Source organism: Brassica napus, chromosome A1 (assembly GCF_020379485.1).
Source record: "Brassica napus cultivar Da-Ae chromosome A1, Da-Ae, whole genome shotgun sequence".
Lineage (NCBI taxonomy): Eukaryota > Viridiplantae > Streptophyta > Magnoliopsida > Brassicales > Brassicaceae > Brassica > Brassica napus.
This window is the reverse complement of record NC_063434.1, coordinates 9146668-9171632: the sequence shown is the minus strand read 5'-3', so window position 1 is coordinate 9171632 and position 24965 is coordinate 9146668. Positions and strand designations below refer to the sequence as shown.

At 37.0% G+C, this 24965-nt stretch overlaps 5 protein-coding genes across 6 annotated transcripts; 2 read left to right on the top strand and 3 right to left on the bottom strand.

The window, feature by feature from the left end:
- The first annotated feature begins 9088 nt into the window (after nt 1–9088).
- On the top strand, nt 9089–12936 carry LOC106444879 (LRR receptor-like serine/threonine-protein kinase RGI3). Its single transcript, XM_013886303.3, has 2 exons — nt 9089–12245; nt 12315–12936. The coding sequence occupies exons 1-2, from the start codon at nt 9431–9433 to the stop codon at nt 12776–12778; spliced, it is 3279 nt and encodes a 1092-aa protein (XP_013741757.2). The 5' UTR covers nt 9089–9430; the 3' UTR covers nt 12779–12936.
- Nucleotides 12937–14891: 1955 nt separating this feature from the next.
- Nucleotides 14892–16648, bottom strand: LOC106445170 (fructose-bisphosphate aldolase 5, cytosolic). Of its 2 annotated transcripts, none has more exons than XM_048742422.1 (5): nt 16568–16648; nt 16368–16497; nt 16031–16284; nt 15511–15939; nt 14892–15448 (listed from the first exon to the last, which is right to left on the bottom strand). In XM_048742422.1, exons 2-5 carry the CDS (start codon nt 16393–16395, stop codon nt 15083–15085), a joined length of 1077 nt encoding a protein of 358 aa, XP_048598379.1. In that variant the 5' UTR covers nt 16396–16497; nt 16568–16648; the 3' UTR covers nt 14892–15082. The 2 variants fall into 2 exon arrangements, with proteins under 2 accessions (XP_048598379.1, XP_048598380.1); XM_048742423.1 differs by having other exon boundaries at nt 16368–16467; nt 16568–16586.
- A 171-nt stretch (nt 16649–16819) lies between these two features.
- Nucleotides 16820–21118, bottom strand: LOC106445161 (uridine kinase-like protein 4). The gene is made up of 15 exons (XM_013886680.3): nt 20859–21118; nt 20206–20378; nt 20028–20119; nt 19771–19840; nt 19364–19476; nt 19043–19139; nt 18751–18830; nt 18416–18610; nt 18233–18316; nt 18082–18142; nt 17908–17968; nt 17717–17810; nt 17572–17644; nt 17357–17439; nt 16820–17242 (listed from the first exon to the last, which is right to left on the bottom strand). The coding sequence occupies exons 2-15, from the start codon at nt 20363–20365 to the stop codon at nt 17093–17095; spliced, it is 1413 nt and encodes a 470-aa protein (XP_013742134.2). The 5' UTR covers nt 20366–20378; nt 20859–21118; the 3' UTR covers nt 16820–17092.
- Nucleotides 21119–21291: 173 nt separating this feature from the next.
- LOC106445179 (sufE-like protein 1, chloroplastic/mitochondrial) lies at nt 21292–22645 on the top strand. The gene has a single exon (XM_013886698.3). The coding sequence runs from the start codon at nt 21369–21371 to the stop codon at nt 22416–22418; it is 1050 nt and encodes a 349-aa protein (XP_013742152.2). The 5' UTR covers nt 21292–21368; the 3' UTR covers nt 22419–22645.
- Nucleotides 22646–23416: 771 nt separating this feature from the next.
- On the bottom strand, nt 23417–24745 carry LOC106445190 (NDR1/HIN1-like protein 10). The gene has a single exon (XM_013886708.3). It carries the CDS (start codon nt 24403–24405, stop codon nt 23614–23616), a length of 792 nt encoding a protein of 263 aa, XP_013742162.1. The 5' UTR covers nt 24406–24745; the 3' UTR covers nt 23417–23613.
- Between the last annotated feature and the right edge of the window lie 220 nt (nt 24746–24965).

Below are 24965 nucleotides of genomic sequence, written 5' to 3'. Positions count from 1 at the left end.
CTCCAAAATTTTATTTTTTATTCGTCTCTGTTTTGTTAAAGCATAATAAAATTTCGATCCTTTCGCATGTCAAGCGGTCCTATTTTTTGTTTCCAGAATAGTTCTTCGTCTTTGTAAGCTTCCTTTAGTTTTCTGGATAACTCTAACACCTCTTCATGAGTTTTCGAGTTGTACCTCTGACGCTCTGTGATCGCATATTCAATAAGGCTTTTGTGTATTTTGTTGGTGTTTAAATGCTGGAGCAAATACATCCAATACAAAATTGGTTAGGCCCAGTAAAGCCCAAAAAATATTATTCGGCCCTTTCCAATGGGACCATAGTCGAAAGCAGTGGGTATAGAACCATATTGAGTACAAAATAACTTGGCAATGATGCATAGCACCTCTTGGTATTTGATTATTTGTAACGTTTGTGTTAACATTTACGTTAATTTACTTATTTTCAAATGACTAAAATTTATGTTTCCATTTGTTGCCAGCTCTAATTGATAAATTTTAAATACGTTCTCCAAAATATTAAAATATTAAAAATTTCGAAATATGAAGAAGGCTTTAGCAGATAAATTTAAGCACAAAAACAATACCTATATTTGAAGTAGTTAGGCCAGAAGTTCTATTCCATCAATCAAAATCATATGATAAGAAAATAGTATAATTCTTGGTCTATTTGCTTATTGGGGTATAATTGTTCAGTGAGCGGGAAACCCAATTCCTGATAATACGGAAACAATGGAGCAAGAACATTTGACCTCTAATCTACACCTTACACTACATGTATTGTTTGCATGACGTATTGTTTGATATTTATTATGTAAACATCAGTGACCCTTTAGTTTCATTAAACTAAAGCTTAGTTTCATTAAACTAAAGCTTTTGAGAGAGGAAGATTAGTAGAAAGCAAAAGCTCATCTTCTCCACTAAGCAATGTTAATTAAACACATAATTAAGGCATAAGATTATTGTTTTAATCAGTACAATTCTTGGAACTTAAACATATTGCTTTTGCTTTCTCTAATCTAAGAAACCCGTGGTTGTATAACAATTTTAAAATGAAAAAGGCCTTTTAAAAGGCTGAAACATCTTAATAAATTTTTCATGGTTAGGCAAAGATTTAAAAGCAGGAAATAAAGGAGAAATTTCAAGCGGAAAGTTGGGAAAAGCTAAAAAATTTGACAAGAACACGAAAAAGGCTTGCAAATATATTTGCATTTGATTAATCGAGAAGGCTTGTATGTTGTGCTTAAAGTTAATATCAGTTTCGATCTATTGTAAACAGTTTTCAAAGATAAGCCAGCAAAAAAATAGAAGAAAATTCAGGTAACAATAAACTAAATATCCACATATATTTTTAAAAAGCCCACTGTATATAACCTAAATGCATTTGTGAACCAAAATATATTTGATGATTCAAGCTGAAACCAATTAAAAAGATATTATAATTAAAAAATTTATAATTATATAACGTACTAAATTTATATTCATTGGATCACGAGATCCATATATTATTTGGACGAAGTGCCCACTTCATTTCACACTTCTGATGTGCAATACTGCCCCTACATTCTTGGACTGTTTCTGCCGCTGAATACCCTCACAATGGACCATTCTTTATCAAGAAAAATAAGTTAAATAAAAACTGAAAGTATACTGACAAAACCTTCTATTATAATATAAATAATTAACCCATCATATTCTTGGTTAGATCCAACAGCTTTTACTTCTCACTCACTTAGATCTGATCGAGCCACTTAACAGAGGTTAGCTATCTTTTTATGTATATATTTCCTCTATTGCATGTGGTGAGATCTCTGACCTAATTGAATCGTGGTTAGATCTAGATCTTGTTACATTTGTCTTCATCTACTATCAGCATTGAAGCTTTTGTTATTTATTATTATCAGTGGTAGCTACTAGCTAGTCTCATCATCCGATTTACATATTTCATTACGGATATTTCACCTGTTGTGCCAACAAAAAGTACCCACATAGACTAGTTTCTAACGTGAAATTTCATATTGAATCAAAATATATTAAGTGTTTTGTAAGTCATATGGGGGAAGCAAACTAGATAAGATATTGTATTTACTTGTTTCCCACACTATATAAGCTCCGAAACCCAGCTTTTCGAAGTGGTGAACCTGAAAAATGACAATGTACAAAAATAAATTGTTGATCCAGGATTAAATCTAAAATTTTCGAGATCAAATTATTTAGTAAAATGTTTATATATTTTTTTTGACAAAGAACACATCAAGATTTATATTTATATATAAATTAGGGGTATGTATCTATATATATTAATTTTAAAAATTTTGGGAATCAAAAATAATATTTTACTGGGCACAGAATCGGCAATGCATCTTAGGAACATCATTTGAGTAGGTTTTATGAGGATTCTCTATTGTTTGAGTAATAAGGTAGTAATATGATGGGTTGGAGAAACATAAGTTGAACAACAGATTTTAGATTAGAGCATCTCCAAAAAAGAACTCTATTTTGAAGTTTCCAAAACTTTATATTTGAAGTTTCAATGTGTTCTTCTCCAAAAGTAACACTTCAAACCTAACTTCAAAATTATTTATATTTTACACTATGATCCTTATATTTGTCATAGTTGATGTAAATTCATAAAACTTCTATAAATAACTAATACATATATATATAAATATTACAGAAATATTAATTAAAAAAATCTTACACTAAAATATAAAATTATAAATAAAAGTACATAATTAAATATTAAACTGCAAGCAAATATTACATTATTGCATAAAATTATTTCCATAATGCTCCCATATATGATCAACTAGTGCATTTCGAAGTAAGAAATGATTCTTTTTATTTTTTATTTGTAGATTACGAGCCAAAAATTGTTGAAACCGGATATCCTCATAATATGTCTGATGATATCAAACGAAAAAATCCTTGATCTTTTAAACGAAAGTACAACAAGCAGGGAAAAAGGTCATGAGATGATTGAATTACGACTGCAAAATGAAGCAAAAAAGTTAGCTTTTAAATAAATAAAAGAGGAAAATAAAATATTGCTAAAAAACTTAGTTTCTATCGATGATGTTAATATTCGTGAATACATTCGATCTGAACAAGAAAGAATCATACGAAAAATGCGTCAAGAGCAACAACAACAATCATCTTCGGTTACACAAAATTTGTTGAACAATATTTTGGAGATTTTGGAGGTTCCGGAGCAAATTTACCAGACTATTAGTGTTGTTATAATATTTAAATTTGAGTAATAATTATGTCTTCATGTGTCTTTTTAATAAGTTTGTATTATGGTTTTTTGTAATATTCTTGTTGTTTAATTCTAGTTTTAAAATATTATAAATCTTGTTTTAATTTTTTTTATTTAATTTCATGTGTAAAACTTAAGTTTATATAACAAATTTGAAATATTTATGAGATATAAAAGTTTTAAGGATTAAAACAATAAACAAAAAAAAATATTTAAGAATTATAAATATGATGTATAATTGTAAGGACCAAAATGAAAATAAAAAGATGAAACTTCAAATTTGAAGTTTTGAAAAGTGAAACTCTATATTTGGAGTTTTACTCTTCAAAACTTCAAATTTGAAGTTTTGAAGTTCCTTTTTGGAGAGCAAAAAACTCTATATTTGGAGTTATAGAGTTTCTTTTGGAGATGCTCTTACTAGTGGCTTCGTACTGGATTCTTTCTACAATTTCTCTTTCGAAGTGTGTTTTTTTAGTTCGTGGGATTTAGTGGATGATCACATATAATTATGAAAAAGTTATGCATGTAAGTAAATACAGTGTGATTTAATATAACAAAATATGTTGATTCAAGAGCGGTGCTCGAATATCGATCGGATCTTTGGTTCTTTGCGGCACAAATGACCTTTGGTCATCTTTCATTTAGATGGTATTGTGGACGCATGCAACGTGTATCAGTTCCATCGGGTGGGATTCATTCAGCTGCATTGAATGCTATCTCTAAATATCAATAGTACAATGTCTTAATTCTGACATGCTTTACTACACATTTAATGACCATTTATCACATTTAAAACGAAACTTGAGCTCTTGTGTCGGTATCTCTCGTAGATTATTCAGCCCTCTTTGCATGTTCGAGTCCTTAATTTGGAGGTGAAGTGTGATTGTCCTTAATATCTAGTTTAGCAAACAGTAACCTTTCTATGCGTATATTAATGGTAAATGAGATCGTTATCGTCTTGGTAATTTTGACCATGTGTCACCTAGACGATAAATATAGCGCTAGAATCGGTTGCAACTGACCACATGTTTGTATATTTGCGCCACTATCGTCGTATCATTCCTTGGTGTGCATGTAACGTACGTTTTATCTCCAACATTGTTGTGTGTATCTATTAAAAAAAACATTGTTGTGTATTGTGGTTCACATGTTAGATCCATTTTGTCACCTACCACCTATAAGTTATTTTTTTTCGTCTATGAAATTTCATTGCAATTACAATAGGACCAGAGACATGTTAAATATAAGAAGATACAATGATCAATTCCGACCTACGATCGAGGTACGTATTGGTGATGATCACTGAAAATACCAAAGCAGCTTGATCCAAATCTTTTCTTTGACCACCATAAGTTATATATATACATACAAATATACTTACATTCGGTATTGTCTTCAACTATTTCTAGACACTGTTTACAAAAATAGTATTAACAGTATATTTAAAGAAACAACCATATAGTTTTAAAAGTTAATAGTTTCATCTATTTATGCCTAATATTTTTTGAAAAAATATATGGTCTAAATTTAAAAATAGAATTCAAATTTAAAGTTTTCAACCTTTATTTTAGGGCTGTTCAATATGGTAAAACCGAACCGTACCGAACCGAACCGAACCGAAATAGACAATATGGTTTGGTTTTGGTATATACCATATAAACCGAATGGATATAATTTTATAAAAACCGTAGGATTTGGATACGGTTTGGTATATAACCGATTAAACCGAATAAACCGAACAAAACCGATTAAAAGTAGAAACATGTAAATATATATTTATTTTATAACAATACATAAAAATCTATTTGTTACATAAGGTAAATTTGTGTTAATAACTATTACCATAATTTTATAGTAATAAAAAACCATAATTTGTGAAACACTTGAACTATAATTAAATAACAATACATCGCAATTCAGACATCTTATTTTCTAAGTCTTTTTTTGATCTTTTTGATTTATTTTAGTCTTCACTAAATTAATATGAAGATTATAAATTTGATGGACAATAATTAATGAAAAATTTTCAATTGAAAAAACATGACTTTAATGAACACTAAATATGAAAGAGTATAAAAACTTTTATTTCATGTTTCTATTTTGTTTCATAATTTTATTTTCAAAATTTTAAGCTTTGATTTTAGTTATAAATTTGATTATTTTTATTTTATGGTAGAAGCATTTTTACTTTTTTGTTCATTTATTTGAACATGTAATATATTTTTAATAAATTACTGAGCTGACAATATGACTCTAAAATTCATATAATATGATCTCAAACAAAATAATTATGTTTTTTTGGTATAAAACCGATTAAACCGAAAACCGACGGTATATAAACCGAACCGAAGTAAATATGGATTTAGAATGGTAGTTATATTTTACTAACCGAAATACCGAAAATCAAAAAAAACCGAACCGAAACCGAACCGATATCCGGATTGAACACCCCTACTTTATTTATACATCTATTAAAATTGTTTTCTTAGAATTATTCTAACCCAAACCGATTTTTCTTAGAATTACGGTTGAAACTGATATAAATTCGTGCTGGCCAGTTTCGATCCGAAAACAAACCCGATATATGGTGACATGGTACCTATAACACAAATAAATGTAATCACATCATTAATAATAGCCTTGCTGGATATATATATTAATGTAGAGAATTTAGGAATAATGTTTGGATGAAAGGGTCTTGTCACCCAACAAACAGGGACCATCAATAACGATAATCATAAGATTTGTGAAAGAAATGTTTCACTCATTTGGCTGAAGTACAGTTGGAGTGCCTTGTCTTTTCTCATTTTGTTCTCTTTACTTCCTTCTTGTTTGTTCTTTTTTGTTCTTTTATTCTTTTCCCCATCTTTTAATTTCTGTCAAGGACCATTTCTTTCTTTGTTTCGTCAAATTGTATACTTAATTAGTTTTAAAGTTGTGTGTGTACATTGTTGGGATTGCGAAATCCCGTGTCCAACTCTATCTTATCTTATTAGTACGATATTGTCACTTTGGGCCTTAGGAGGCAGGCCCGCATGGATTTACTTTTGGTTTCCTTCCCAAAAGGCCTCGTACTATTAGAATTGGACATCTCTTTTATATATTAGACACTCCTTGTCTAATCATCCAATGTGGGATTTGGATTGACATCTCTCATTCTCCCCCTCAAGCTAAGGACCACACACCTTGTGCCCTTTCCTCTAGCGAATCATCTCGGTACCTTGTCGCATCTTCGACATTCGACACCCTTAGTCGCAAGGTTACTTTGAGTTGCTTTGAGGATGCTCTTCCCACAATTCCAAGATCTTCTGACTAATATCTGCCGAACCTCCCTTTCCACCTTGAAGGGTCCCATTCCTACTCGAAGGGTATTTTGGTCTTCTTGCAGATATTCGTCAAACCGCTCTGATACCAATTGTTGGGATTGCGAAATCCCGTGTCCAACTCTATCTTATCTTATTAGTACGATATTGTCCACTTTGGACCTTAGGAGGCAGGCCCGCATGGATTTACTTTTGGTTTCCTTCCCAAAAGACCTCGTACTATTAGAGTTGGACATCTCTTTTATATATTAGACACTCCTTGTCTAATTATCCAATGTGGGACTTGGATTGACATCTCTCATACATATGCTAACAACTTCTAATGATTTTACTCAGTCCATAACTATGGTTATATCATGAGTTAAACCCTACACAAATGAAAGGATATAGGATGCTTCACCCATGATTTTTTATGGACAAACAATTTAAGTTGTTGTTATATAACAAACATGTTTAACTTATTATTTCTCCATACAAAATATGTTATTTTTCTTATTATGTAATGTAAGTTAGATCTCTCATATGCATCCTAGCTCAGTCATGTCTACTAATTATATTTTCACTGTCTTTGTTTATAATAAAATGAAACCATTTTAGATTATATTTTATATTTTTTTTTTAAGAAAGTAATTGTTTAATATATGTATATTGAGACAAAACATTATGTATTATAAAACAGAAAGAGGAGTAGTATGTAACCAAAACAAATTGGCATCTACTCGAATTGAAGTTCCAGCTCTCCCACTTTATATCTTTGTAAATACATATATAAACGACTTTTAGTATATACATATTTATTTAATATATACATGCACATGACCTTTCTCTGTCATGTGCCTTAGCTCTTATATATAAATAAATTGCTTAACCCGTGACCCTAAAATTAAAACCATTTCCCTCTTCTTAATCAAATTCTAGTGTGAGTGTTTCTTAAGCCCGTTGCAAATATGTAGGTCTTAAATTTAATTACATTGCAGTTTTGAAAAGAAAACAATTATTAAATATCCGATGCATAAGGCATACCAATGTAAGAGGGATCTATTGGAGCAGGTCGATCCACTTTAAGAAAAATAAAAGACCGACAAGGAGAGCAAGGGACAGGGTTATAAATAAATTGTTTCTCTTTCTTTAATCAAATCTTTCACAAAAATTCCTAGCTTGCATGTGCAATTTTCACTATTCAAGATTCCATGTTTACGTCAACTTATTTAGTTTATATATCAGAGACACAACGTAGATGATCTAAATATTCTATATCTTTTACGTTAATAACATTATCATAATTTCAATGTAACCACTATTTACCCACTTCTCATCGATCATCTCTATCAAAATAGAAACATAACCCACATGGACCACATTATACATAGTGATTTTTCTAATTCACACACCACAATGTCGCCATTTAGAACTAACACTTAAATAAAACTCAGATCGTATATTTAAATGCTGAAAATTTTGGGTGCGTTTAGTGTCTTTACAATACGCTGAACACTTTATCACATAGAAAGGTAAAGTTCATCGTGCCCGCTTCTAAGATCCACGAGTTTTTTTATCTTTTGTTCGCGGTGAACGGTGCAGCCGTATTTGATACTGCTAATACTCTAGTATCTAATCGTATTTGAAAACAGTATGTAATATGATTAACCATGGTAATTTTATTTTAAATAAACTGTTTCGCTCAACTCTTAGAAAAGTGACCGGTTTGAATGTGATTAATTTTTATCACTTTAATTTGCCATTTTATATTTCAAAGAATAGCCAAACAGTGTAGTATGGTGGTAAGAGAGAAGACTTGTGACAATATGTAAATCTATTGATCATAAATTCGAATCTTGTTAGGAATTAAGTAATTACTGCTTAGCAAGACGATGCATGTAATTGAAACCATATATTTAGGTCTCATTAGAAAATCTGGAGTCAGATTAATCGTCGGTATTATCTACTTAAATGATTAGCTGGGTCTCGAGTTAAAAGAAAAAAAATGTAGACCGTACTGCTTAGCCTAGTTTTTCTTTTACCTTGCATCATTGAACAATACGTATATTATATTTTTCTTGCTTTTTCTGTTTTCGCTTGCAGCCATAATTCATCTAGGTATTTACATCATTTCTCTAAAGTTAATTTATCTCATCGATCTCACCATAGACACAAAATGACTAGTTGGATTTTCTTATTGTCGTCAATATATGCATTTCATATAGTGTTGTTAAATAACTTTGGAAATTAATCAGAACGTCCATGATCATATTATAACATTATTTTATGAGCAAAGTTAGACTTTTCTTTATCAAAGTGGAGAACACTTCTCTTCACATGGTAAGACCATCACATGATGCTCTCTAATTAATGGATTTGAGTGAAAGTTCTACACATTGGAGATAAGAACATGTTTTGATGCTCTATGATACATTTTTGAGCCTTTTTAGGTCTAAAATTTTAAAATAGCATTGCTTAAATAAATGATACTACGTTATGTGTTTGAATTTGATTACCATTTGCGATTCCATTGTTTCAATATATTATGAGATTTTTAACTTCAATATTTGTAAAGATATTTGAGTTGAAATTATTACAAAAATCTTTTTGAGTTTTTTCTGCCTCTATATGTGTTCTTTTTCAGTTTTATTAAAAAAAAGAGAGATTAAAGCCGACAAAAAGATTAAAATAATAGTAAGGTAGAGGCAGAAGTACTTTTTGGGATGGGATCCAAATCGTCTTTTGCTGCTACTTCTCTGCTCTCTGTTTTATTTATATTTCCCACTAACAAAGAAAACCCCAAATCCATGGGGTTCTTCGCTTTACAATCCCAACGCACTTCTCTCCTTCTTCTTCTTCCTCATCTTCTCCAATGCCACCACATATCTACAAACTCCCTTTCTTCACATGCCTACTCTGTTTCTTGTTCATCCCCTGTCTCTCCCTCGACGAACAGGGTCAAACTCTCTTCTCATGGAAGTCCCAACTAAACATCTCCGGCGACACTCTCTCCTCATGGAACGTCGCCGACGCATCTCCCTGCAACTGGGTCGGCGTAAAATGTAACCATGAAGGAGAAGTCTCCGAGATACAACTCAAAGGCTTCGACTTGCAAGGCTTCCCGCCGGTGACGATTCTCCGGAGCCTCAAGTCCCTTACTTCCCTCACTTTATCTTCACTCAATCTCACCGGAGTAATCCCCAAGGAGATCGGAGACTTCCCGGAGCTCAAAGTACTCGACTTGTCGGATAATTCACTCTCCGGCGAAATCCCCGTGGGAATCTTCCGGCTCAAGAAACTCGAGACTCTGTCTTTAAACACGAACAATCTCGAAGGTGAGATTCCGAAAGAGATTGGGAACCTCTCATCCCTCGTTGAGCTCATGCTCTTCGACAACAAGCTGTCCGGAGAGATTCCGAGGAGTATCGGAGAGCTCAAGAGTCTAGAATCCTTCCGTGCTGGTGGGAACAAGAATATAAGAGGTGAGGTTCCTTGGGAGATAGGCAACTGCGAGCATCTCAAAATGCTTGGTCTCGCAGAGACTAGTCTCTCCGGGAGGCTTCCGGCGTCGATTGGTAACTTGAAACGCGTTCAGACAATAGCGATTTACACGTCACTGTTGTCTGGTCCGATTCCAGATGAGATTGGAGACTGTACGGAGCTGCAGAATCTGTACTTGTACCAGAACTCGATCTCTGGATCGATCCCTACGACCGTTGGAAGCTTAAAGAAGCTGCAGAGCTTACTCTTATGGGAGAATAACCTCGTCGGAAAAATCCCGACAGAGCTTGGGAACTGCCCTGACCTCTGGCTTATCGATTTGTCTGAAAATCACCTCACCGGAAACATCCCGAGGAGCTTCGGGAGCCTTACGAATCTTCAAGAGGTTCAGCTGAGCGTGAATCAAATCTCGGGAACGATCCCTGAAGAGCTGGCGAATTGTACCAAGCTTACGCATTTAGAGATCGATAATAACCTCATTACCGGAGAGATACCGGCGCTGATGGGTAATCTCAAGAGCTTGACGATGTTCTTCGCGTGGCAGAACAAGTTAACCGGTAACATCCCGGGAAGTCTCTCGGAGTGTGGAGAGCTTCAAGCTATTGATCTCTCGTACAACACTCTCTCTGGTTCGATACCAAAAGAGATCTTTGAGCTACGAAACCTCACGAAGCTGCTTCTTCTCTCAAACGACTTGTCCGGAGTCATCCCCCCGGAGATCGGAAACTGTACAAATCTCTATAGGTTAAGACTCAACGGAAACAGACTTGCCGGGAGCATCCCTGCGGAGATGGGCAATCTGAAAAATCTAAACTTTATTGATTTAAGCGAGAACCGTCTCGTCGGAGTAATCCCTCCGGCGATCTCCGGTTGCGAAAGCCTCGAGTTTCTTGATCTTCACTCCAACAGTCTCTCCGGTTCTTTCCTCGGTACACTCCCGAAGAGCTTGAAGTTCATCGACTTCTCTGATAACTCTCTCACGGGTCCTCTCCCTCCGGGAATCGGGTTGTTAACGGAGCTAACAAAGCTCAACCTCGCAAAGAATCGACTCTCCGGGGCCATCCCTAGAGAAATCTCCACGTGTCTGTCTCTACAGCTACTCAACCTCGGTGACAACGCCTTCACAGGCAAAATCCCTGACGAGTTAAGTCAAATCCCGTCTCTAGCGATCTCACTAAACCTCAGCTGCAACGCCTTCGTCGGAGAGATTCCAGCGAGATTCTCCGATTTGAAAAACCTCGGTGTGCTCGACATCTCTCACAACCGTCTCACGGGGAAGCTAACCGTCTTATCAGATATGCAGAACCTCGTATCACTCAACGTCTCATTCAACGACTTCTCCGGCGAATTACCGGACACGCCGTTCTTCAAGAAACTCCCTCTCTCCGACCTCGCCTCAAACAAAGGACTTTACATCTCCGACGGAATCTCCACCCGACCCGACGGGTTAACATCCTCGACCCGGAGGAGCTCCGCTGTTAAGCTAGGCATCTCGGTCCTCATCGCCGTCACAGCCGTCCTCGTTCTCCTCGCCGTTTACACTCTCGTCAGGGCGCGAGCCGCCGGGAAGCAACTCCTCGATGAGGAAATCGATTCCTGGGACGTGACGCTTTACCAAAAACTCGACTTTTCGATCGACGACATCGTTAAGAATCTAACGTCGGCGAACGTGATCGGAACGGGAAGCTCCGGGGTGGTTTACCGTATCACGATTCCCTCCGGCGAGACTCTCGCGGTGAAGAAGATGTGGGCGAGGGAGCAGAGCGATGCGTTTAACTCAGAGATCAACACTCTCGGATCGATTCGTCACAGGAACATCGTGCGTCTTCTTGGTTGGTGCTCGAATCGGAATCTGAAGCTCTTGTTCTACGATTATCTCCCCAACGGAAGCCTGAGCTCTCGGCTTCACGGCGCCGGGAAAGGAGGAGGAGTTAGTTGGGAGGCTCGATACGACGTCGTTCTTGGTGTGGCCCACGCGCTTGCTTACCTCCACCATGATTGTCTCCCCGCGATTATACACGGTGACGTTAAAGCTATGAATGTCTTATTGGGCCCCCAATTCGAGCCTTATTTAGCCGATTTCGGTTTAGCAAGAACCGTAACCGGTAATGCTAATACCGGAATTGATTCATCAAAACCGAGCAGTCGACCTCCTTTGGCTGGTTCTTATGGCTACATGGCTCCCGGTAAGCTTGAAAAATACTCTTATCTAAATTTGTTTGATTATTGACTCTAATTTATTTTTGTTTTTATAGAACATGGTTCCATGCAACGTATAACCGAGAAGAGCGATGTTTATAGTTATGGAGTGGTGTTACTAGAGGTTTTAACCGGGAAGCATCCTTTAGACCCGGATCTACCAGGAGGTGCACATTTGGTTAAGTGGGTGAGAGATCATTTAGCTGAGAAGAAAGATCCGAGCAAGCTTCTTGACCCGAGACTTGATGGACGTACCGACACGATTATGCATGAGATGCTTCAAACTCTTGCCGTCGCGTTCCTATGTGTGACCAACAAGGCAAGTGAAAGGCCTATGATGAAAGATGTTGTGGCAATGCTCACGGAGATAAGGGATATTGATGTTGGACGTTCGGAGATCGATAAGATCAAAGATGGGAGTTGCGGAAGCAAAGAGCCGCAGGTGATATCGCATGAGAAAATCATCATCGCTCACGGTTCGTCTAATTGTTCATTTGCTTTCTCGGATGACTCTGTTTGAAACATACTAACGGTGAAAAGTGTGAATTGTGTGTGTATTTAAAATGTTTGTGTGAATATCTTTTTGTTGGATCTTTAAGCATTTTGAAAAGCTTTTGTATACTCAATTTGGGGTCACAACAAAAAGTCTTATGATTTGCAATAGATTTGTTTCTGTAATCTTAATTTTCAAGTAATGTAATCAGCACAAAACAAGTTACATGAAGAGGATACATCACATACTTGATGTGAGTGTCATTGAAATGTTCTTGTTCTAACTAATTGCCTTTTGATTTTCTATTTTCTCTCTTAACCCGTTTTATATTTTTCATAAATATCAAGAAATACATCTGTGTACAGATCATATAAAAGATACATTTTTGGATAAAATCATCTAATATTTGGATAACTATACCGTGCTAATTTAAAGAAATGTCGTAATTAACATAAATGATATTTTCAGTTTTTTGGTCCACAACTTTTTTAATATCTGAACCATCATAGACAAATAACATGTGAAGATTCCAAAAATTCTTAAAGTGTCATTTTTTCCTATATATCAATAATAAATTAGTTAGATTAGAAGTAGTTTGAGAATTAAGTTGTCTATCTTTCAAATTAAATACGTCGTACGTGTCTTTAAATTTCGAATATGAAATGAAACATGTGAGTCGAAGGTGTTCATGTGTATGTAGACGCATAACAATTCTCTAGTCTACCCGTAATATTATTAGGAAATCGGTCTCATTCAAATTAATATATAGGCAACAATAACAACATGATAACATCCATGCACGTAATGTTCTCAGAACAACATGATAACATCAACGTAATGTTATGACTGTAGTATCATTACTATCATAGTATCATACTATTAGTATGAACATACAACTCAATGAAATCTATGTTATGAGATTTATTAAGTTATAGAGAAATCTAAAGGGAAGAGGGAAATAATGACTAATAATTAAGTTTGGTAATACAAAAAGAATGATTGGGAATGGAGTATTTGGAGTTATACGCGAGAAAGATTCGTATCTCGTTTTGTTTTTGCTGTTGTTTGTTTGTTAATTGTAGTGATTTGTGAAATTTTGAAGAATAAGAAGAGAGGCTTAAGACAGAAGCGAGTGGATCACGTGGACCCTTACGCCACCCTCATCCACATGAGCATGTGCTAGCTGTCTCAATATATAACAATGACTTTCCAGCCAATATAACACCATTTTTTGTACGATTAGTATTGTGATTGTCACTCATATATGCGGTATATAATCGTTGAAGCAATATTGTATCTTCAATTCTCAAATTATCGCTATAAGTGATTGAAACTCTTCTTTCGTTTGTTCAAGAAGTAGTGTGGGAAAACTTTTTGGTGGTCATATGAAAGTTTTAGATCAAAGCTTTGTATTGTATTATCATAATCATTGCCAACACATACTTTTTCTGTCAGAACTAATATTTGTTTAGTCATGTCTATGTTCTATATTGTATATATTGCTTCTTCAACAAATATTATTTTTAACACAAATTTATTATGATATTATAATTATGAAAAATATTATATAGAAAACTCTTCAAATGACAATTATAAGTAACTTTTTAGAATTAACGTCTAAATGTATCACATCACCGTCTTATGAAGATCCATGTTTGAACGGTTTTACTTGTATTATATTGAATATTTCATGTAAATTTTATATATTAATCTATATAATTGTTTAATAAATTATCTTTTCCAAAATTTAAAGTCCAGATCTTATGATGTATAAATAATAATAAATTTTATGTTAAACCACTGGACTAAAATAACTTTTACTAGTAAAAATTGATAAACTAAAAGGTAATTCTTCGTAAGCCGAAACCCATGACCATCTTTGTATATGCTCTAAGTACATTGGCTTAAATTTTCATTTTGTAAAATATGCTATATAAAGTTTAATATTTGGTTTAAAGAACTTTTAGTCAAGATATCTTTGTTGGAACTCATAAAATATAAATATCAAGTAACTATCACAACTTGGAAGTGACTATAAGTTTATACATAAGAAAGAGGGAAAGATAGACTCCTCTGTGGGACCCACTGTTAGGATATTACCGAACTTTTGAACCAAACAGTTATGTGTTGGCGCCAAAAATAACGTTAAAGAAACCATCACAAGAGCCTTTTGACAAAGAGGGAGAGAAATACAGAATAGACATAACTTAAGACATTACACAATTTGGTCAAACGATAAACCAAATCCAACAGACATTTAAACCAAATCGAACGCCAACAAAACATTCATATATAAGATATACCCAAACCGTATCAAACGCAGACGCCGCCCTAGTAACTGTATCCTTTCACAAACAAGCTCTCGGAGGCAGCAGAGTCACCAGAAGCCCCAGCAATGTATTTCCCAAGTGTAGCGTCCGAGTTAGCCTTGCATCTGACCAAGAAAGTGGCCTGAGCTTTGGCTACGTTCTCTTTCTTACCTCCCCAAGCCTTGAGTGTGCTTTGCTGGAGGGCTCGGCCAAAGGAGAATGTGAGCGTCCATGGCTTCAACAGATCGAGCTTGTTCATTGCGTTCAGATTTAGCGTTGCTTCCTCTTCGCTCTGCCCTCCTGAGAGAAACACGATTCCTGGAACTGCGGGTGGGACCGTGCGGCGGAGAGCAGTCACTGTGTATTCCGCTATCACTTCCGGTGCAACCTGGTAGAAAAACAATTATAAGTTTTTGTAAAACCTCAACAAACCAAGCCTAGTTTGGCTACCTTGGCGCTGTCGGAGCCTGGAGTGACCATGTTAGGTTTAAGCAGAGTGCCTTCGAGGAGGACGTGGTGGTCGTTCAAGGCCTTGTACACGGCAGAAAGAACCGTCTCAGTCACAGCCGCACATTTCTTAATGTCGTGGCTCCCGTCAGTCAAAACCTCTGGCTCGACGATTGGGACCAGTCCGTTCTCCTGGCAGATGATGGCATAACGTGCTAGCCCCTTGGCGTTCTCTTGGATCGAGAGCTCGCTCGGCTCGGTGGCACCAATCTTGAGGACTGCACGCCATTTGGCAAACCTGGCTCCTGCCTTGTAATACTCCTGGCAACGTGCACCAAGCGAGTCTAGACCCTGAGTAGTGGTCTCACCATTGGTTCCTGCTAGATCAACCACACCCTTGTCCACTTTGATTCCGGGGATAACTCCGTTCTCCTGATACAGAATAAGAATCAGATTAAGAGCTTCAACTCTGCAACTCTTGAACTCAGTGATTAAGACTAGAGCTGGAGTTCGAGAAACGGACCTGGAGGAACTCGACAAAAGGCTTGCCATCAGAAGTTTTCTGGTAAAGGGTTTCCTCGAAGAGGATAACACCGGAGAGGCAAGGGAGAGCGCCTGGGGAAGTGAAGAGGAGCTCACGGAGAGCTTGGCGGTTGGACTCAATGTTCTCAACATTGATGCCGGAGAATCGTTTCCCAATGGTTCCAGTGCTCTCATCTGCCGCCAGAATCCCCTTTCCCGGCGTTGCAATGTACTTGGCAGTCTTGATCAGCTCATCTGAACTCAGAAGACACATAAGACAGAACCTAAAGAGACTGCAACACAAACAGAAGAGTACATGTTTAAGTGCTACTACGTACCTGCGTATTTGCCGACAAAAGCAGACATGGTTGCTTTTTGGAGTTGCAAGAGAGACTTTGCTGAAGAAGACGAGGAGGCCAAGACAAAGCCTTAAGTACCCTGCAACTTTTGACTATATAGGTGTAATATCTACAAAGGAATATACTGTTAATAATTCTGACATACGTGTCAGAAAGAGAGCCTGAGGAAGATTATCAACCTCGGATAAACAAATGGGTGATAGCTTCTACTACCAAACGGCAGCCAATGGATCCCAAACTTTATCCCCAAAGTCTTGGATATGTGGAGATGAGAAAAGAGATAGGTACCAAACAAAAGCAGTCTTTTGTATCCTACCTCTCTCTCACACACTTCAAAATATCTCTTGTTTGTGAGCGCACCATCCAAACACAAACAAAAGATATTTTGGACACTGAATCCAAATGATGTAGTATGGTTATGGAGTATCAAGAGTTCCAAGGATATTAATATATGACACACATGAGTTTCTGAAGGAACATTAAATTTTCCAAGGATAATTCTATATTGCACAGGACTTGCAGAGAACAAAGTAACTCAAAACTGTTCCCAAGAACTTGAGGACGTTTAAATTGGAAAACCAACAGAGTTAAAGATGATTCGTTTGATAGTTTGGGTAGCAGTTGCAGCGGATAGGACGGTGGATGAATCCATAATCTGCACTGCAGTCCCTGGAAGAGACAAATAATGCTGCAGGAGGACCACACTAGTCGTCGTCTGTGCCAAAATATCGGTCCCCAAACTCGCCCATTCCAGGAATAACACGAAACTCTTCGTTTAACCCATCATCAATCTCAGATGTCACTATCTTTATTCTTGGGAATTTTTTGCAGACCACATGAACACCTTGAGGTGCCTGGTTAAAACAAAGAGAAAAAAAATATCTAAATCCAGCTGCATTCTTGTGGATAAACATGGATAAGGAGTGGATAAAGATGATATGGGCAGGGTGTGTGTTAAGTTAGCTTACTGAGATAAGGTTTAGAAATACAATGTTCCCCTCGGGTACACCCTTGCTAATAAGGAGATTGATAGCTTCAACTGCTGAGTTTCCTGAAACCATGTTTGTTTTGATGTCACAAGGCACTTAATAGGTGTTGTTAAATTGACAAACCGTGTTACACTAGAGCAAGAAAAAATAAGAGCTAAAGTGTTTTAAGTGATGAAGAATGACTGGTCATTTACCTGTGCCGAGGATAGGATCCAACAATAAGACATGCCTCTCCGAGATATCGTTTGGCAGCTTCTCATAGATAAGCTGTAGAAGGATTTAGACATCAAGCACCCGTGAAACAGAACACCCCGGCTGAAATTGGAGTGACTCATTTACCTGTTGACCATTGTCGCCTTCTCTGTGAATTAGGATCTTCCCGATCTTGATACCTTTGCAACATGCTCGCAGCGCATTCTCCATGCTCTCACCGCTAGCATTATTTCAAAATACCATCAGGTTGGTGAGAGAATAAGCTATGTAAGGATACCACAGTTCCTCTTGAATAGCACTAGTATATCGGAAAGTACCTCCTAATCACGGAGACACCACATAACCGTTTACAGAAATCCACACCAGAATATACACATCCTGAAACAGGTGACGGGGATATTTATAAATTATGATCTTTTCCACTACATCCATAAACAAAACAATCTTGTGAATTTACTAAAAGCAGAAAGCTCATTCCAAAATAAGCATACCGGTTGGAGTAATCACTTGCTTTTCAGTAAAAGGAAGATGTCCAAGACCATGTTCTACGACCTGATAAATGTAAGAAAACAATCACACAATGTAAAGAGACATGTGAGAGGGAACTCTGTTCAACCATTTTAAGACGTTTGATAATCCTACCAGCCGAATCAAACGATCAGAATAAAAGACAAAATCATGTTTGGTTGTCTGAGCGTCTCGTATAAGGGTGTGCATCCCTCGTATCTGCAAGAGAAAGCAATTTGCAGTGAAATCTTTGTTTGATGGTAATGAGAATGCCAAATGATATAACTTGTAGTTCCATGAGAGAGAGATATGAGTTACCTGAAATGTTGAGTGTATAACATAGAGATTAGGATATATTTTACAGAGATCATGTTGACCCAGCTTGGTGCAAATATGTTGCACAATTAAGTCGACAGCTACATGATTATCTCCACCACGAGGGATTATAATATCTGCATATTTCTTCGTGGGAAGAATGAAGTCATCAAAAGCAGGCTTTACAAACTTTGAGTACTGCATCAAAAGGGAGACACAATATAAGATATCGGCAGAAAGCATATGGACTTGCAAACTCCAAACTAATATGGCTGTCAGAGCATTCTCATTGTTCTTGAGGATGATGCATGGCAGTAACAAAACTAACACAGCCTAACCTGGTCAAGTACTGTGCCGATATCTCTTCCATTCTCGACAGTATCTCTTCTTATCCTTCTTTCCAGACGAACGTCAGAATCTGCGCAGGAATTATTATTATTATTTTTTTGAAATGTGTAATAGCTGAACTGCTATTGAAAAACTTTAAGAGCAAGTTTAAAGCGTAAGAAGATGCTCCTTCATGTGGAATCTTACTAGCAGAGAAAGCGAAGGGAAGCTATAAAAAGGGAAATAAATGATGTAGAAACTAGAGTTCACAGTAAATATCATGGGAGGAGGCAAAAAAATGACCTGTACAAACAAAAATCTTCATGTTCATCAATCTTCGGACACGAGGATCATGGAACAAAAGTATCCCTTCAAGAATTATTACATCCGTAGGGTTTACCTGCAAATTTTGTTATTTCTTTCAAAATCAGGGCATCAGTAAGATAAAAATATATGTCCGGCTAGGTCCCTAACCAGATGAAATCCAGTGACGACACCTAATACATTGGTATTTTTACAGGAAGGGGCAGTAAGAAAGTCATCACAAGTATCCATCAGTATCCGAAGACCACAAATATCAATTAATAATATGATTATGAGCGATACTGAGAAGGGAGATGGTACCCTTCTGAAGACACTGCTCTTGTAAGTTTTGCAATCATATTTGGGAATATCTACCGCTTCACCCTGCCTCAATTTCTCCATACAAGATAGCAAATGGTCCGTATCAAATGCGTCTACATAAACCATAACAGATCATTACGATCAAGGATGACAAAGAGTACTACATAAAAAAATTTATTCATAACTCCCACAAACTAGTAAAGTACTGTCAGAGATGAAATTCCTATGAAAACACAAGCTATATAAAAGGGAATAGACATTTCATGGATGGCACTAGAGAATATGGGTGTTGGTTATGCCTTAACAATCCTAGAGAAGATTTGAAATTACATTATTCTCTTCCTGAGACATTATGAATAGACAAGAGTAGGTTACAAAAACCATCCCCATTCCAAATATATTCTCACCCGGATGGTCAAAGTTGTATTCATGAACTCTAGCAAGTTCTTCTTCAGTCAAACTATGATAGAATGAGTCCTGCCAAATTATTTATCATTGGATTAAGCAATTTGTGGTTTATCATGAGGACGAAAGTCAAATTAGATACATAAACTGACACACAAATATCTAAACAATAGTGAATCATGTTGAACTTCAGCCAATATACAAACTAGAAACACAGATCAGGCCGGTGGTTATCATGAAACAAACTAAACAAGGTTACCTGATTAATAAGTACAACACGCTGATCATGCAGTTGCTGGATGATCATATCACAGACAGTAGTCTTTCCCGATGCTGCGCCTCCAGCAACACCTAACCAATCAAAAATCAAGCCACAACATCTCAGATCAAGACAAGTCCACCAGTCTATTCAGCCAAGTAAAAAAAGCTGAACTGACCTATTACAAAAGGCTGTCTTTGGATCTCTCCTGATGCAGAAATGGTTTCCTTGGAAACTGCCTTTTGCTCCAATCCATTCACGTGCCCGTTCACATGGAAACCAGAAAAATGAACCTTGGAGGAGGCTTGTATCATGTCAACAACGGAGTTAGAACCCATCGCAACGAGGATTCTGAACAAATGAAAACAGGTAAAGCCATATAAAATAGAGGTAAGCGATTTTAAAATATCTTAAATCTCTGTCATAATCATGCATATGCCAAAAACAAAAAACAAAAGAGAATCTTACACCACCACCCAATCAGGACTAACTTTGATTTTTCAGAACCCCTTAAACTAGATTCCCATGGTGTGTATAGCTCTCAATACAATCATAGTGAACTTGAGAGTAACTATTACAATGCGAATCGAACAAAAGAGTGAAACTTTAGCTGAAACGAAGACATATTTGTTTTCATAGATAAAAAAAATGCGAAAGCTAAAACCTTTAATGATAACACTCAATCTATATGGAAGAAATCGAAAGCCTGGACCGTAATCTCCATGATCGAACGTTGTCAAGGTTACATCGTGTTATGTAACAGAAACAGATCGTGAAAGAAAAAAGCAAAGGGAATGTCAGAGAATGCACAAAAATGAGATTCGAAATTACCCAGATTCAGCTACGATCTGAAGGATCCTAGCAAATCTCAGTTAAAAATGGAGATGCCGTTTCTCTACAACAGAATCTCAAAGAAGAAAGGAACAAAATTTAAATTTGATTATTTAATTATACAGCTACTATATAAAGTTTTAATTTGTTTATAAAGGGAGGAAAACAAGCTGGATTCGGAGATGATTGGTTTTGGTAATATTATAATGGCGGAGTGTGGTGAGATGACGAACGCGAGACGAAGAACAAGGAAGAAGACGATGGAATCTAGATATTTTCTCTTTCTTTCTCCCTGTATTTATTTGTTTGTTTGAAAACAGTCTCATACTTTATAATCGTTCAGAATCAACCCCATAACTGATTTGGATTTTGGTTGAACCAAAGCAACTCCGGTTTAATTATCTAAAACCGGAATTTTCATAGCTTTATTACTCAATTGGGGATTGTGGTTTGATTTGGTATATACATTCATCCATCTCCGTCTCTCTCGAAGCTTCAAAGTCGACTTCTATGGCAGCATCCATGTCTTCTTCTTGCTACCTTTCATCGCTCCGTCTAATCCCATTTAACCGAACCTTCTTCTCCTCCGTTAATCCTCCGTCCAAAAACCTAATTCTCCGGCCAATCCCCTCTTTCCTCCGAACGATCGTCACCTTCCTGAAAATACCAACCGTTATCGTCTCTCCGTTATCAGCTTCATCGTCTCCGTCGAGCTCTGTGGATCTTCAACCGATCGAGGAGCTTCCTCCGAAGCTACAAGAGATCGTGAAGCTATTCCAATCGGTGCAGGAGCCAAAGGCCAAGTACGAGCAGCTCCTCTTCTACGGGAAGAATCTGAAACCGTTAGATTCGAGGTTCAAGACGAGGGAGAATAAAGTGGAAGGATGCGTTTCTCAGGTCTGGGTTAGGGCTTTCTTCGACGAGGAGCGTAACGTCGTCTACGAAGCTGATTCCGATTCGGTTCTCACCAAAGGCCTAGCTGCTTTGCTAGTTAACGGCTTATCTGGAAGACCTGTGACGGAGATTCTGAGGGTAACGCCTGATTTCGCGGTTCTTCTTGGGTTGCAGCAGAGTCTGACTCCTTCGAGGAACAATGGGTTTCTTAATATGCTCAAGTTGATGCAGAAGAAGGCTCTGAGTCTTGAAGTGAAAGCAGAGGAGGGGACTTCAGAATCAACAACGGATGAAGCAAGTGTTGTTGAGGTGGATTTGGAGTCAAAGCCTCCTAGTGTTGTTGAGGTTGAAGAGTCCGAGAGTGTGTCGAATGTTGTTGCTTTAGGGAGTAGAGGGATGAGGATAAGAGAGAAGTTGGAGAAGGAGCTGAATCCTGTTGAGTTGGAAGTTGAAGATGTGTCTTACCAGCATGCAGGACATGCTGCTGTTAGAGGTAGTGCTGGTGCTGATGGGGAAACGCATTTCAATCTGCGAGTTGTTTCCGATGCTTTCCAAGGTAAAAGCTTGGTGAAGAGACATAGGATGGTATATGACTTGCTGCAAGAGGAGTTGCAGAGCGGGTTACATGCTCTATCTATTGTGGCTAAGACTCCTGCTGAGGTTTGAGGGCCGTTGCAATGGAAAGAGACAGTTCCAGATTCGTTTGCTTTGCGTTTTGTACTCTGGTCCTTTTAATAATGTTGACGCTTTTAAGAGCTTGATCAGGATTGTGTTCTATATAGATTCTAAATGAGAGAGATATCCTTTGTGCCTAAAGGATTGGATCATATATATAATGTTTTCACTTCATGTTTCCTCATTTTCAATCTGCAATCCCTTTTTATTTCTTAGCATCAACGTCTTTCATCTTTTGTTATGGTTTCTTGATATTAAGTTTTCATGTCTACACTTTGAGGGTGCTCCAGAGATGAATAGGAGCAGAGAATATTCAAGATTGGTCTGCATATGGCTAAGTTTGAATTGCTAGGATCACAGCATCTTACGAAAGTAAAAGGTAAAGTTTTTCTTCTTCATTTCTCTTTCGTCTAGATAGTCAAAGTTGGGACTGTTTTAATCTAATGGTGCAAGTTGGTTTGAGCGATTGCAGAGAGAGAAAGAGATTTGGTTGCTTTTATTTCTTTCCTTTTGATAAATGAATTAAAAATGTGAAAGGAGTTTCAATTGATCCCTGTTTTAGTCTACCATTTGACATGTGGTGTTCTAAAAGCCTACACTAGGTGAGACTTGTGTGGTTTTATATACAATCAACTTTACATGCCTGTCTACTGAAACCAATTGCGGTTTTAGACTTTTTGTTATGTGAGACCATTGTATCTAATATTTGAAGTTTCCTGTACAAAGTATTAAAATGATAATTGAGATTTTGAATTTTAAAATCCTCTATGTTGGCATATGCTAGAAAATGGGTAAGCTTCCTTTTTCTTTGTTTGTGTTTTTGATTACTTTAAAGCCCTGAAGGGTACCAACATAAGAATCTTATGTTTGATACCTCTTTTGCTTTTTGGTCTTAAATATTTTCTCCGGTGGTTCAGGTGTGTTCAACAGTACAATTTTTTAAACCCTGTTCTTGGAACTGTATCCAATGGTGATCAATTATGAATCTGTTACCAAGAAACATAATATCTTTTCATTTTTTTATTTTGAAAATTGTACTACAAACTCCGATCTCTGTTCTTGGCTAGAGTTCACAAGGTCTTGTTCTTTTATACATTTTGTGAGTAAGCAAAAAATAGATCTATACTTGAATAACATACCAAAGCTATAGACTTTGAAGTTGACTGGGACAACCTATTCATCTTCTTCATCGTCTCTTTGTAGTGCAGTTACGAGAAATTAGGATTCCGGTTGGTGGACCGGTCATCTGAAGTCGGCACCATCCGTGCAGCCAGTAAGAGTAATGAATCAACCCAAAATGAGCTCTGACTTTAAAGGTACCTCTAATCCGATATTCTATCTTGTTGTTCTGCACCTGCCTACTGAGCTCCACCGCATGGTTTACAGGCAAGTAGACCAAGCTTGAGATCAAACGGATTGGTTCCAACCTTATCTCCCGCTTTCTCTGCGAAAACGGCTGGACCCCTTGCACCGCAATCAGTTTATTGAAGAAGAAGAGCTCTATTTTAATCTTCTCAAACCTCACTTCTATCTTTTTATTGGGGTTGGTGAAGTTCATCATCATCGATAAATCGCCGTCGAAACTCACCGGCGAGTCGAAGTAGATAGTGTGTAGACTCGCGGTTGGGATGTCAAATTCAGGGGTTCTTGGTTTAACCGAAAGAAACACGATCAAAGTAGCTATCCCGAAGAAGATAAGCACAAGGCTGAACACAAAACATAAACCAGCTACACACCATATCAACGGATTGGTCCTGCTGCTCCGTGGCTGCCGGAGAATCACCCTATCTTCCCTCGGCTCTGTATCAAGACCGTTGAATTTAACTGCCGGCGTTTTTTGGTTAAGTGGTGTGGACTGTGTGCTATGTGGTGTTCTCCACGGCGTGGTTCTTGGAGTATACCATACAGAAGACGGTGTGTCCCATGGCGGCGTTTCAGGCGGTGGTTGAGACGGCGGTGGAGGAGGTAAAGGAGACATGAATTATGTGATCATGGAAAGGAAATTTGGAAATGTGTAATGGTTTTGAGTTAAATAAGAAAAGAACTAAAGTTTTGTTGTGTGTATAAAGTGAAAGCTGAGAGTTTAGGCAAAAGAAGGGAGCTTTTGCATAATGGGGTTTGGTTTTGTAATAAGTGGGACCATGCGTGTCGTTTCGAAAAACTGGTAAAGCAGATCTCGGTGGCTTTAAAGTTTGAGAACGACATGCGTTTTTTATAGAAAATAAGAGTTTATTCTTAACAAGTGGCTTTTCCTAATTAAATCTAAGAAGATTAGAAGAGTTTTGATTGATTACAGGGGACATATACTTGTTAATTGAACAAGGTCTAAAAGTAGTTTACTTATAAAAAGCTGCAGTGACCACATTAGCATACCATAAAATATTTTTTTGATTGATGTATTGTTATACATTTTTGAAATCAAAGTTACAATAAAAAGATAAAAGTTAAATGCTATGGTATAAAAAAGTTTAGATGCATGCATGACTGCATGTACTAATGCTTCAAACCCGGGTTCGATGCTAAGGAATTGTATTCATT

Coding starts and splice junctions, on each gene's coding strand:
- LOC106444879 (XM_013886303.3), top strand. CDS start 9,431: ATGCCACCACATATCTACAAACTCCCTTTCTTCACATGCCTACTCTGT. Junction 12,246..12,314: donor TTATGGCTACATGGCTCCCG/GTAAGCTTGAAA, acceptor TTGTTTTTATAG/AACATGGTTCCATGCAACGT.
- LOC106445170 (XM_048742422.1), bottom strand. CDS start 16,395: ATGTCTGCTTTTGTCGGCAAATACGCAG. Junction 15,940..16,030: donor CTTTTGTCGAGTTCCTCCAG/GTCCGTTTCTCG, acceptor ATTCTGTATCAG/GAGAACGGAGTTATCCCCGG. Junction 15,449..15,510: donor CAGGCTCCGACAGCGCCAAG/GTAGCCAAACTA, acceptor TTTTTCTACCAG/GTTGCACCGGAAGTGATAGC.
- LOC106445161 (XM_013886680.3), bottom strand. CDS start 20,365: ATGGGTTCTAACTCCGTTGTTGACATGATACAAGCCTCCTCCAAGGTT. Junction 19,477..19,770: donor ATACAACTTTGACCATCCGG/GTGAGAATATAT, acceptor TGGTTTATGTAG/ACGCATTTGATACGGACCAT. Junction 17,811..17,907: donor GGTGTCTCCGTGATTAGGAG/GTACTTTCCGAT, acceptor AAATAATGCTAG/CGGTGAGAGCATGGAGAATG.
- LOC106445179 (XM_013886698.3), top strand. CDS start 21,369: ATGGCAGCATCCATGTCTTCTTCTTGCTACCTTTCATCGCTCCGTCTA.
- LOC106445190 (XM_013886708.3), bottom strand. CDS start 24,405: ATGTCTCCTTTACCTCCTCCACCGCCGTCTCAACCACCGCCTGAAACG.